Below are 15,115 nucleotides of genomic sequence, written 5' to 3'. Positions count from 1 at the left end.
GCCTCATTTGTGTTTACCAGTATTCTATACAGTTTTAATAATGTTATTTTACAAAATCTATCACTCTAAACAAGATTATTGAAATTTTGATAACTTTAATAATGATGATCGCGTTACATGAAAAGTCTACTAAGTGATTATTTGTTTATCATCCAAAGTTTCACTTATACCTGATTGGAGTTATTTAAGCATTTATTATTAGTTGAAGAGCTGTCATACAATAATATTGGGGAAATAATTACAAAGCCAAGCTCTCATTATTACTTTATCAAGAGCCACTTCATTTATCTAGCTCTCCATCACGTAGAATATACAGCGTAGCTACTATATGCATACATTGACTCTCAACTTAAATTTACTCATCTGATAGCCCGGAATGAGATGTTTTGAGAAGTTATGTTGAACTTGAAAAATTATTACCAATACAAAATATGAACACTAGAAAAAATTATAAATTAGTATACATCTTTTTATTGGAATAAGATACCTTTCATTTCCTTGAGAATACCTTCAGGATAATAAATTATTATATTCCTATATTGGAATAGAATAATAGAATAAACCTACTGTAAACTCTTCTGAATTTCGATAAAGGAAAAAGTTGTTTTCGATTCAAATTCTTTTCGGGTTGATCTTTTGTGAATCTTAAATTCTCCAACTAAATTACGAAAAATCTTCTGGGGCAACTTTACCTGCATTTTGACAGCAATCGTAATGGAAGCCAAGTCTGAGCCAAGTGCTTTGAACACAACCAACCGTGAGAGCGTCAGCGAGCATAGCCTGAAACAATAAAACACGGTCAACATTATTCTATAAATTCAAATCGATTTCTTGCAAAATGGATTGCAATTATCTAGAAGCCAACAACAAATTTCTCGAACTCTATTTTATTTTGGGGAAACTGTCATCTGTATTGTATATTCGTTGAACTATTTCATTTATTCATATATTCCAGCATATAAAATTACAGACTGAAATCATTTCTATTTGAAATAACTACTGAACCAGGATGTTCAGCCTGAACTACTGTGAATCCTAGATGAAACCTCATTACTTACTGGACTAGTTTTCAAACAAGAGCCTGCATAGAAACCTGCAGCATTATTCTAAATTCTACTATTTCCTCAATCTCGATACACCTATCATTATCACTTTGCAATTACGTCAAGCATGATGAACTAGAAGATTTAGATACGAAGCTGTGCGTAAATCGTATAGAAGGTATTTGCTAACTGCAAATAGTAGTCCAAATTATTATCTATAATCGTTCAAATGTATATGACTGGAAAAAGTAGTATGGAGAAAAAAGTTGTACGAAACTGATATGATTTGATATTACATCTACTCATAGTATGAGAATAAATATTTTATTGAATTCTTATCTTTGAAAATATTATGAACAAACACATGAAGATTTACAAGTTAATTTCACCCCTCCCTTACTTCTTAACTAACTCAAAGCAAATTGAGAGAGTTCTGATTTCTAATCAACATCTTCAACCGCAATATTTCTCTCTCCAAGTTTCAGACAATTATGAAAGATTATCTGAAAAGTTTCATTCAATTTTTCCTTCATTCCTGTTCTTTATTGTATTGTTCAACACTTTGTAACAGATAAGAAGGAATTTTGAAAAGCTAACTCTATTTGCAATTCATGACAAAACTGAAGTTTTCAAATCCTCAAAACAATCCAATCTTCATAAATTAAGATCGACCTGGAAATTTAATAGGATTCCGTTTTAGCTAACTACTTCAAAATATTGAAAGTGATGAGACATAACATGAAACTTATCCTTGAATGTTATCTAATTTCAGAATCTAATTGAGATCACAAATTTCAAATTTGCAATTGACTTTCGAAAGTTCACAGGTCAACAAGATTATCTCGGGAATATTAATTACACGTTAGCGCGCCGACACATTAAATGCTGCGCTGCGCACTGCTGGCTTATCCTTTCAACTTGGGAGCTTCTAATTGAAGAAGTTTCGCAGCCATTCAATTATCGGGTTAATAATTACAAGGCAGCGCTGTGGCTGTGGCTGTGGCGTGGGATGCCTCGCACTCGCACACAATATCTGCTGTCAACAGACGTCAAGTTCAAGTTAGTTTGTTCAACTGACAACAAATCCAAAACAACTGACAGCAATCAGGAAGTGAGATTCGCTTCAAATGTATCAACAGCAGCACACACATTGTCACGTGGTAATTTGAAACCACCAAATATTTTTAAATGAGCCAATAAAATGTAATAGAACTATAAAATTGGAAAGAAGGTTAGACCTATCCAAAGAGTAAATCAACTCAAATCAAGTATTATTAGCGATTAGGAGTAATAGCATTATCAACAACGATAAGAAAACATGTATTATTGTGATTTAATAATTATGAGAACCCATTGGTAAGATCAAAAAATTATAAAGCGGCATAATTACTATTGGCGGATTAAAAAAAAAAAAAAAAAAAAGAAAAATAAAATGCATGAACATTGAGGTTAGAGTTACTTGTTTACCTTTTGAAAAGAATTAGTCGATCTTGGATAAATCGATAATTATTAGAACCAATACTGAACGAATCAGCTGATTATTCGATCAACCCATATGACCGGTTGAATCATATAAAATTCACTCATAAAGGATATATTATGTATACTAAAGGAAGTCGATGTGTAGAAATACAAATAACTATTATTTCTGTATAAATATTTATTATAATCTAAAAAAGCATGATAAATCAAGAGTATACAAAACTCATATAAAAACTAAATGTATTATCTATTAAAATCGTATGTTACGATTTATTTATGAATTCAATTTAAGATAAACACTCCATATATTTGTATAAAAACTTCTTTTATTTAATTTTTTCTATTGTAAAGCCGAGGAAGCCCTGATTCCCAAGGCAACCAATTGTATTGAGTCTATTAAATTGAAGGCCAATCAGAGAGTAGCTTACAGAATTATTCTAGGAAGAAGCAAGTTTTTCTAAAAAAACCTCCTTCTTCTGGCTTAAGATCCCAACCCGAGAGGATGCACATGGAGTTTAGGGTCTTTTCTTATTCCTTTTAAAAATTTTTAATGAATTATTAAGCCAAACCCTTTTTTAAATGTAATGTATGTTTGTTGAATGTTAATTGTTTGTGAACTCAGTGCTGTCAAGGAGTTCGTAATTGTAAAGATTCCCATAAAAATAGCTTTAATTCGAAAGAAACTTATAAAAATCTGGATCACGCGTTAGCCCAGCAGTGACGAAAAGGAGCCTACCTAATTAATTATTGGAAATAATTAATTCAATCCACGAGAACATCCAGAACTTCAGTCAGTGAGTGATAAGTCAAACCAAATGAGCTCATTTTTTCTACGTTCAGTGGGGGTAATTATTAAAACAAAAAGCGCTATTCCAATTAATTTGAATTAAAATTAAGGGTCACCACGTGTTGAACAATATCACTTAGTTCACAAGAACATTTTATAAATTTATTTATTATATGTAGGAAGCTTACTTCCATGCACTGCCCGAATTCATATAAAACCCTGAGATCTCATGTTTGAATATTAATTTATTAAATATTAATTTTGTAATTGAACCAAGCATATCATATCAAACTTATAGACCGAACAGGTTTTTATTGGTAGAATTTTGTATTGATTGGAAGTCTAAGTACCAGTATTAAATATAATATATTTATGAATTTGAAACTCATTATTGTGAATATTAGCAAAGCCTGTGATAATTATTCAGATTTTAAAAGTAGATTATTTAAGTGAATTACAGATTTATTGAATATTTTATGCATATCTGTTTTATGGGAATATATTTTGTGTTTTATGTCAGCATACAAACTTATAGAATTTTTTATTATATCCCAATTCATCTCGTGTTATATAGTTTGAGCTGTTTTGGTACCAACAAATATTTAGCAGCACTTAAAATCATAGAATCAAATAATATTAACCTTATTCAGAGCACTCAATATTTATCATCCTTTGATGATATTCATTTTATCAGCCAGAACAAGTATATTAAGAAATTATATTAATAAGGTTCCAGTTATATCATATAAGGATCCAGAGAGCTTCAAGAACTGGCGTTGTAAGTTCTAAGGAATTTTGAAAAGGGATATTGGTGAATACTTGTATTCACGACGAGCGTTTTAAGAATCAACTAGAAACAACTATAGTTGGTCCTGATTATTCTCTAGTGGTACATGGTTACTGATAATCAGTCATCAAATATTCTTTTAATTTCCTTACTGGTATTCTTCAAGAACTTCATAGAAGCAGCGGTAAGAATTATCAATACCTGGTCCTTGAACCTTATGGTGATTATTTGTACTTACAAAATTCATGTTTCTACCACTGAGCTAGAGCTGAGGTTTGAACCCAGTAATTTTGCGAGCCGGAAGGCCTTAATTTTTTGTGAATTTATTCGCAAAAGAGGGAATTTAGAGACTGCTCTTACAATACCAGAAACATCGTATTATCTGTGAAGGAATTGCAATCCACAACTTCTCACAATAGCTTCATAACGTGGGACTCTATCATAAGAGATAACCCCCCCCAGGAGCACAACTTCACACAATGGCACCCAACCAGTGGAGCATGATGAAAAGCTTACCTACTCAATCTTACTATCAATGATTAATGAAATTATTGATAAAACTGAAAGCTGCAAGAAGTATAATCTGAAGTTGATTCAACAAGATATATCTGATGATCTATTGTAAGTTCTGGCTAAAATAATTGAGTTGCTCTTCAAATTAAAATTCTTCAAGCTGCATAAATACAGACAAACTGTATCACACGAGTTTGATAACATAATTCTCATAATAGAGAAAATTGGATGGAAATTTCCATAAAAGTTATAGTAAAAATTTGATTTTGATCTTTGAATCTAGACATTGTATGCTGACCAGGGTTATAGGTTATTTGAGGCATTATAATACTATCGTTATTCAGGAGGATAAGACCCTAATTAAAATTTTAAGAACTATATTAATGTAATTTGTAAGCCATATCTGTCTATGTTGATAAGCGTACCTGTAGCACTAGAAGGTCTTTTTGTAATATATGTACATGACACTTGAAACTTCAACACAACACAATTTTATCCAGACTAGGCACTATCACTGAATCCATTTTAATATTCCTGAGACTTGGCAATACACTTGGCTATTTACTCGAAGTATTCCATAATAACGTCACCATGAACCAGTCGCCAGCTAACTCGCAAATTTCCTACTTCAGCGAACATCCCCAAAACTATGTAGCCACGACACCGGCAAATCAACAGCCCCAGGACGATGCAGCGGAGACCCCACGAGAGAGAGAGGGAGGCAGCATATGCTCCATCAGTTTCGACCCGCAAAACTTAGCCCAATTGTCTTCTACGAAGATTGATAACGTCGTCGATGCGATTAATTCCGATGAGAGTCCGGCTGAGGGAGATGAGGGAGTGAGGGCGTCCAACCCGGTACCGGCGTCTTCGCAGATCGCCCCAAGCGCCGCCGAAGGAATGGAGAAGGCCGCCATCCAGTCGCCGACCAATGTGATCAGCCAACCATCACCCGCAGTCACCAACCTGGAAAAGCACAATGTTACATTAGATTCTTCAGTCGATTATACTACCAATTTCATGACGAAAGATTTCATAAACGAATTCAAACTTATACTCGACCAAGCCTTAGAAGAAATGACTAAAAAAATACAAGAAGACATCTATGAAAGCGCTAAAACCATCCAGGATAAAATGGAAGAAAATACCAAAATCATCCAAAAAGATATCAAAACTGACCACGAAGGTGTTGAAAAGAGGGAAGAGAAATTTGATGAAAAATTTTCTGAATTCAATGAAGAGACAAAAAGCATAGGAGACAGTAAAAAAGACATGCAATCTACTGCCGTAAACGACCTAGAAAATCATATTGATGATGTTATATATCAGTTAAACGATGAGCTGGATGAAGTGCCTAAAGAAATTGAGAAGCGGGTAGACGTATTAAGTGAAGAAAGAGTCTCTAGACTAGCGACATCCATGGAAAATATTCCAGCCAGCAGAATACATTATATACCGATTGAACCAGTAAATAGCACTCAACCTTTCCAAAATCTTGGAAAATTTGATAATTCCTACCGTCACATGCAACCCAAATTATTTGTGGACCAAATAAGAGCCGTTCAAGAACTGACACCCACCTCTTGGTTAATGTGGCGTTTCCAATTGTCCAGTTTACTACTTGGCGAGCCACTGATGTTTTTCCAGAGCCGGATGCGAGATATCAACAGCCTGGAGGACTTCATCTCCCAGTTCCTGCAACAGTATTGGAGTAAACGTAAGCAGATGGACGCACTATCAGAGATTATATCATGCACATATGATAATAGAGGCAGACAATCATATACTGAATTCGTAGCTAAGATGATGTGTAAGAATTCGCAACTAGACGAATCTTTGGCGGATACATCATTAGCAAATATATTAACAAAAAAGCTTCCTTACAATGTTCGCATGACACTAGCAGTATCTTCGATTTCCAGTTGCAAAGAATTAATGGAACATTTACACTGTATCCAATCCGTCACTTCTGAATCCAGTCAGGTAAATGACCGTACAGGAGATTCCAATCATTCTCCTCATCATAATAGCAACAGCTTCAGAAAAAATTATAATGGTGAGAATCAAATGTCAAATGCCGGAGCAAACACTCGATATCAAAAATACCCGAAAATACTGGCAGAGGTCAATCGTTTGAAAACAGTTCTAGAAATAAATCGCAATATTACAATAATAAACAACAGGATAGAGGAGCATATTATGATGGCAGAGATCGTTTAAATGGAAATAATTACAAGCGAGATAGAGACCACAAAAATCCAAGTGAGACACACCAAAACCATAACCGAACAAATACATCTTACACAGTAGCACATACAACAAAAACAACCCAAAATCAACATGCAAATAACCCACCACCAGACACACAGAAACCAACACCAAAAACCGCCACACGCCATGCACTTAAAACGCCCTGTAAACATCAATCCCTTTTGAGCCTTATATTTCCCACTGGAGAACCATCACCGCAGGAAGAGCAACCCGCCACCGAGGAACACCAGGTTATAGTAAAGGAGTTATGCAATATGGAGCAAACATGCGATCAACCAGTTTTGAATGCCACACCCGCGCATCAAGGGACCACCACCAGGCATCCGCGCACAGGACTTATGCACCCCGAGGAACCCAGGATGGAGGAACAAAAGGATGACACCAGGGAGTACCGGGAGGACAACATTCGGGATACAAGAAGCATACACCGTAAGGCCCGGAGACGGAAACGCCCGAGGCAGACACCGGACGACCGACTGCATGACCGACTACAGGAGAAAAGAGGCATGCACCGCAAGGCCCGGAGGCGGAAAGTCAGGCGGAAGAAAAAGAAGTACCGCGCGCGACGATACCAGCCGCATGCACGTTTCAAACGCCCGAGGAGGATTCCGGACCAAAACCAGGATGGAGGACCGGAGATCGACAGCATGCATCCGCGGCACATTCGCTTTAAAGCAGAAGATCGGCGATGTGACCGGAAGAATGGGCTAAAGAAATGTGATAAAAACGGACCTAATAAATGGATTAAAAATGGAGCTGCTTACGAAACAAATATGGAAACATGCATGGATGATAACAATAAATTAGATTACTTGTGGGAACTAATGAAGACTGGAAAGTGTTTAAGAAGAGTGAGAGAAATAAGGAGTTATATTAATAAAATGAAAGTACCTGACTATTATATGTTGAGAGATTATATTGTTAAAGAAATGATAAATGTTCTGATATATTGTATACTATTTGTTATGACTGTGATATGGATAAAAGACTGTGTTGTGGATAGGATGAAAAATATTGTATTATTATTACTAAATGAAACTACTATTGATGAGTGGAAAGGTTATGTTGTGAGAAACACGGTAAATGCATTGATTTATTTTGTGAGTATTATTATATTTATGGCTGCGATATCAATTAAGGAAAATATCATTAAAGTACTGATGAATGAGGGCGTGTCTTATGTTGAGAGAATCAGTTCTAAAATTTTCAAAGCTAATCTGAAACTCAGAACGATTCAAAATACACCAAGTAAATACTCTAGGCTAGCCAGGATAAGAGAGCTGATGGAGAACCGGTCGTCAAAACCGCCAGATTATTTACAGAATCAAAGCCCATGCCTCTAATCTCAAGCCGTATTATCGAGACAATAAGCGATAAGAATATAAACAATAATATTTGGATTCATGGACCTACCTGTCAACAAATACGTACCAAACAAACACCAGGCAACACACTTATTTCGCAGACGAGTATCCACTTCGAATAACAACACCTGAAAATAAAGAAATAAAAAATTTAGAAACCATTTTTAACACCTTTCTTATTAATGAAACAAGAGAATAAATAACTTCTAATGTTAAAAGCCAACTTACCTTCATGTAGCAGGAAGAAACATCAAGATGGCGACAAGTGACAAACCGAAGCCAACGTAAACCAGCTGTACACTACGAAAACCAGAGTAGTCAATGCCTATTAAATCATCAAAGTTGATACCCCGAACAAGAAGATCAAGTGTCATATAAATGTGAATTGCATGTAGAGATATTATAAAGATATTATATTATTATTATTTATGTATAAGCTATTAAGAAAATCACTAAAATTATCCGCCAAATGATCAAACCGCATAGTTACCACCAAAAGCATTAATCCCAAGTCTCAATGTATTAGAGGAATAAGAAGTTCTTGTTGATAAAACCTACCAAAGATTATCCTTAAAAATATCCATTATATGAAAACAAAGCCCAATTTCTGCAAGAGAATGAAATGAAAATGTACAAGTCACTGTTCTATGTTGAGGGAGAAAATATGTTATACTCTGCAAGTCGGAGAATTATCAGTTTGTTAGGTTGGCAATGATTTTGCACCAACATTCAAATGTGCTTCTGGCCTGAGGGCAGAGCGTGGATTAGAAAAAAGATTTATATTATGTATGGAGGAGGAGATAGTTTATATTGTGTATTGTGTGTAGAAGGAGATTGGCCGATGTAAGGCGTATGTATTTGAATTGAATTTATTTATTGTTGTATATGTTGTTGAATTGTTAGGAGGTAGATTCTCAGTAGAGTTATTAGCAGACTTTGTAACATGTATGATTTCTGATCCAAAACCAACTGGATCATAAAATTTATATTATATTCTCGAATTGTCGTTTTAAATCAGAAATCAGAGGGCGTTTTGTGTCACGTGGTAATTTGAAACCACCAAATATTTTTAAATGAGCCAATAAAATGTAATAGAACTATAAAATTGGAAAGAAGGTTAGACCTATCCAAAGAGTAAATCAACTCAAATCAAGTATTATTAGCGATTAGGAGTAATAGCATTATCAACAACGATAAGAAAACATGTATTATTGTGATTTAATAATTATGAGAACCCATTGGTAAGATCAAAAAATTATAAAGCGGCATAATTATTATTGGCGGATTAAAAAAAAAAAAAAAAAAAAAAAGAAAAATAAAATGCATGAACATTGAGGTTAGAGTTACTTGTTTACCTTTTGAAAAGAATTAGTCGATCTTGGATAAATCGATAATTATTAGAACCAATACTGAACGAATCAGCTGATTATTCGATCAACCCATATGACCGGTTGAATCATATAAAATTCACTCATAAAGGATATATTATGTATACTAAAGGAAGTCGATGTGTAGAAATACAAATAACTATTATTTCTGTATAAATATTTATTATAATCTAAAAAAGCATGATAAATCAAGAGTATACAAAACTCATATAAAAACTAAATGTATTATCTATTAAAATCGTATGTTACGATTTATTTATGAATTCAATTTAAGATAAACACTCCATATATTGTATAAAAACTTCTTTTATTTAATTTTTTCTATTGTAAAGCCGAGGAAGCCCTGATTCCCAAGGCAACCAATTGTATTGAGTCTATTAAATTGAAGGCCAATCAGAGAGTAGCTTACAGAATTATTCTAGGAAGAAGCAAATTTTTCTAAAAACCTCCTTCTTCTGGCTTAAGATCCCAACCGAGAGGATGCACATGGAGTTTAGGGTCTTTTCTTATTCCTTTTAAAAATTTTTAATGAATTATTAAGCCAAACCCTTTTTAAATGTAATGTATGTTTGTTGAATGTTAATTGTTTGTGAACTCAGTGCTGTCAAGGAGTTCGTAATTGTAAAGATTCCCATAAAAATAGCTTTAATTCGAAAGAAACTTATAAAAATCTGGATCACGCGTTAGCCCAGCAGTGACGAAAAGGAGCCTACCTAATTAATTATTGGAAATAATTAATTCAATCCACGAGAACATCCAGAACTTCAGTCAGTGAGTGATAAGTCAAACCAAATGAGCTCATTTTTTCTACGTTCAGTGGGGGTAATTATTAAAACAAAAAGCGCTATTCCAATTAATTTGAATTAAAATTAAGGGTCACCACGTGTTGAACAATATCACTTAGTTCACAAGAACATTTTATAAATTTATTTATTATATGTAGGAAGCTTACTTCCATGCACTGCCCGAATTCATATAAAACCCTGAGATCTCATGTTTGAATATTAATTTATTAAATATTAATTTTGTAATTGAACCAAGCATATCATATCAAACTTATAGACCGAACAGGTTTTTATTGGTAGAATTTTGTATTGATTGGAAGTCTAAGTACCAGTATTAAATATAATATATTATGAATTTGAAACTCATTATTGTGAATATTAGCAAAGCCTGTGATAATTATTCAGATTTTAAAAGTAGATTATTTAAGTGAATTACAGATTTATTGAATATTTTATGCATATCTGTTTTATGGGAATATATTTTGTGTTTTATGTCAGCATACAAACTTATAGAATTTTTTATTATATCCCAATTCATCTCGTGTTATATAGTTTGAGCTGTTTTGGTACCAACAAATATTTAGCAGCACTTAAAATCATAGAATCAAATAATATTAACCTTATTCAGAGCACTCAATATTTATCATCCTTTGATGATATTCATTCTATCAGCCAGAACAAGTATATTAAGAAATTATATTAATAAGGTTCCAGTTATATCATATAAGGATCCAGAGAGCTTCAAGAACTGGCGTTGTAAGTTCTAAGGAATTTTGAAAGGGTATATTGGTGAATACTTGTATTCACGACGAGCGTTTTAAGAATCAACTAGAAACAACTATAGTTGGTCCTGATTATTCTCTAGTGGTACATGGTTACTGATAATCAGTCATCAAATATTCTTTTAATTTCCTTACTGGTATTCTTCAAGAACTTCATAGAAGCAGCGGTAAGAATTATCAATACCTGGTCCTTGAACCTTATGGTGATTATTTGTACTTATAAAATTCATGTTTCTACCACTGAGCTAGAGCTGAGGTTTGAACCCAGTAATTTTGCGAGCCGGAAGGCCTTAATTTTTTGTGAATTTATTCGCAAAAGAGGGAATTTAGAGACTGCTCTTACAAATACCAGAAACATCGTATTATCTGTGAAGGAATTGCAATCCACAACTTCTCACAATAGCTTCATAACGTGGGACTCTATCATAAGAGATAACCCCCCCCAGGAGCACAACTTCACAACATAAATAACGAAAGCTATTTTTTGTTTATGAAATGAGACTATTTAGTGCATTGTTATTGAAATTGACTGCTTAATTGCCTTTGATAAGAAATGACTGTTTAGAATGAGTCAAATGAATCTAGGTCATGTTTGAGCTGAATTCTGATTTATCATCATTAGACAAACAGTAATGAATAAACACACAAACACTAAATGCAGCTTATTTGTCAATTAGTTTTCTTCATATAGGCCTATTCATTATGTTTACGACTTGGCAGTTGGCACCTTCATGTAAACACATATTTTCACAAAAGACTTTCGCTTATTGATAAGTCAAACTTAAACTTACTGAAATACAGACAATTTTTCAATACAGTTGTGTATTGTGAATATCTCTCCACATATTCAAATGTATGTGGTATTTCTTATTGGATTACCTTCAACCCACTCCAAAAACATCGAGACTACGAGGGTAGAAGAATAATGTAATTATTCTAGGCCTCGTATAACTATGAAAACGCCCTGTTTGTATTCCGCCCTTTTCCATTCAAATCTACCTACCACGTTCCACCCTTCCACACTATTCCCTCTCATTTCTTCTCTACACACATCCCCCTCTGTGTAAAGTGAAAAAATTGCTAGTTTTTATTAAAAAAGTTCGATTCATGGTTTAAAACGATTAAAATGAGTAATAATTATTAATCAATGAATAAGAGCAGATAACTTGTACTGCATGGAAAATCATGTTTCCCAGTTTTCTATGAAGCATTGTTGATCTATATTGATCGATGCCACAGTTATATCAAAATACACTATCAAGAAACACAAGATTTATGCTTTCAATCATTTGTCCTTGGAGCATCATGACTACTTATGATTTGCGGCAAAGAGTATAATCAGAGATAAGGGAAAAATCTGAGGGAAGAACTGAGTTCTCTCTGGTATCATGCAACGTACTACACAAAACGTGGAATGAAACATCCCGAAATGATAATTCCTCACTGTACGCGTACTTACGACTTTATATTTTTTGTAGAAACCAGAGTATTGCACAATCAGCTAAGCTTAGGATGCATTGTGAGAAATTCGTGTTGTTAACAAGTGGTTAGTTCGAGACAAAGGAAAACGTACGGCTTTCTGTCAGCGTTAAATTACACCCGGATGAGAAACGGCGCACTGATTGGTTTTGCTCCAACAAGGTAACAAAACCCGAACTGAGAATCTTCCTCCCACTATGTTCAGATCCTGCGTGAAACCGTTCAGAGTAATTGCCTCGTATTCCCCAAATACAATACACTGAATTTTCACGTTAACAGGATGACCTGATCACGTCCACAGTGCAGGCCAATTTTGATAAAACATTATGCTCATGTTTGAAATATTGTTTGATTTGTAATTCATCTCTAAGACCAAAACACAACTGACAAAAAAAAATGAAAGTAATCTATTCAACTAATGTGATCACACAGAAACAGTCTATGAATGCTATTTCACTCTACTAGTACTCCAGGTCAGATTCCACCTGAAATAATAATCTCTTGAGTTTGAACAACATTGTTAGAATCCGGTAAAATGGGTTAAACCGGAAGAAAATGAGAGAGTAATGAGAAGACCTGTAATAAGAAAGTCTAGGTACAAGATTTGTTACTTTCGTCTAGTATTGTGAAGAAAGTGATAAGTTTAACATTATTTGTGAGTCTATTATGTAACAAGCAATTCTGAGTTATTCAACAGCTCATCAACGACTACAATAATGGATATTTCAACTTTTAGAAAAATTTGACTATAAAATACTAGATAGGAAGGTGGGCAACTCAAGTCAAATAAGATTGAACTTTGAAGATAGTGAAATGTACACAGCAGCTCAAAGTAGTCAAAGATTACTCATTCAAATTATTGCCATTCCGGTTCACCAAGCTCGGTCAAGACCTTTAAACTTGTTCAATACACGTACGATTTACAAGTATGCACTGCACATATCAATAGTAGCTATCGCCATAGAAATACATAATTCCAGTGCACTTGTAAAGCGCACTTAATTCCACCAAGTTGAAATATCTTGACCGAGCTTTGTGAAACCGAGCTTTATACATGTTATATGTATAACATGAATGAATCACTTGTCAAAATACGCCTGACTCGCTACTACTAAATGCTTGCTAAACTAATGCACTATAACACGACACGTATTGCCACTTCAATTTAATGTTTTTATTTTGCCACTTTATGAGACAATGTAATGTTTCAATTACACGTTTTCCTGTTAGTACGATTACGATAGTAACATGAAAATTAAGTGATTTGCTGTAAACTTTATGTAAAAATACAAATTTTGCTATTTATGAATGACGCTTGAAAATAGAGCTTGTCAATCTATTGAACAATTCACAAGAGAATTCAATCAATATAATACAATGTGTTAGTGATAAGTATTGAGAGGGGAGTATGTGCAACGTGATTTAATCAAGTATTGAAACTAATTAAGTGATCCAATCAACAGTATTCATGAGCTGATATTGAATTTGGACAATGTTGACAATCTAATTATTCTTAGTAGACTGTTGCGCCTGAGAGCTTCGTCCAATAGAAATCTGACCATTTCAGAGTCCTAGAAAGAAGAATTTCAGATGATAGGTCTATGAATAAAGTATAAGAAGACTGTATATATGATAATAGTTCCCACTTCAGAATCCAGCGCCGTGGAAATAACACTTCGAATTTATTCTTTTCCATTTCTGGACCCAGCTAGACTGAACGACCCAATTCACCTTCCTTCTTTGGCAAATAAAAATACGTTGGAATTGGAAGACATATAATTCGATGATGTGAAATCAATCACAGTTATATTATCGATCCCTCCACGATATTTTCATATTGACAGTAAAATACAGTGTTAACCTATTTTATAAAATGTGATCTCTATTGATTATATTATATTACTATCTATATCTGATCCATCCACAAGCAAAAATCAATAGCATATAATATTGTTATATTTTTCCAACTTACAACATATTAACAAGGTAAGTGCCATAGAAATATGAACCAATAATTAACAAGATTTAGTCAATGTACGTTTTATTTGAACTCAGCAGCAAAATAAATCCAATAATAGGAGCAGAAAAAGTCAAACGTCATTTGAAGTCAAATAAAGTCGAATTCAAACAGCTACTGAATCAGTAGAAAAGCAGTTTTGTGAAGAATGTTGAGATTATTGTCAAATTGAAGGACTTTTTGAAATTGTATAATGTTTGAAAATTAAATAGCAGATGTGAGTTGGATGGGAACCAATATATGCGGGCACATTACCCGGATTCTACGAGTAGAAGATATTCCAATTCTGAAGAACCAAACTTTAGCGTTATTCTGGCAATATTTCAGATAATTAGTACAGTATTTGGATAAGGTACGAGACTGATATAAGACAGGTGGATGCAACACGTCTCTCGTATATTATGCCCAGTCTCAACG

The 15,115-nt window shown here is 33.9% G+C and overlaps 1 protein-coding gene across 1 annotated transcript in view; it reads right to left on the bottom strand.

Annotated features, from left to right (window-relative positions):
- LOC111046808 (phosphofurin acidic cluster sorting protein 2) overlaps positions 1–15,115 on the bottom strand; it is a 151,569-nt gene that overhangs the window by 32,841 nt on the left and 103,613 nt on the right. Inside the window, exon 2 of the mRNA XM_022332445.2 lies at positions 693–780. Within this exon, the coding sequence (XP_022188137.2) occupies positions 693–780 (88 nt within the window). The remainder of the gene's footprint in view (positions 1–692; positions 781–15,115) is intronic.

The sequence above is a fragment of the Nilaparvata lugens genome, chromosome 4 (assembly GCF_014356525.2).
Source record: "Nilaparvata lugens isolate BPH chromosome 4, ASM1435652v1, whole genome shotgun sequence".
Taxonomy (NCBI): domain Eukaryota; kingdom Metazoa; phylum Arthropoda; class Insecta; order Hemiptera; family Delphacidae; genus Nilaparvata; species Nilaparvata lugens.
Note: the sequence above shows the minus strand (reverse complement) of the source record. Positions and strands in the feature narration are given on the sequence as shown.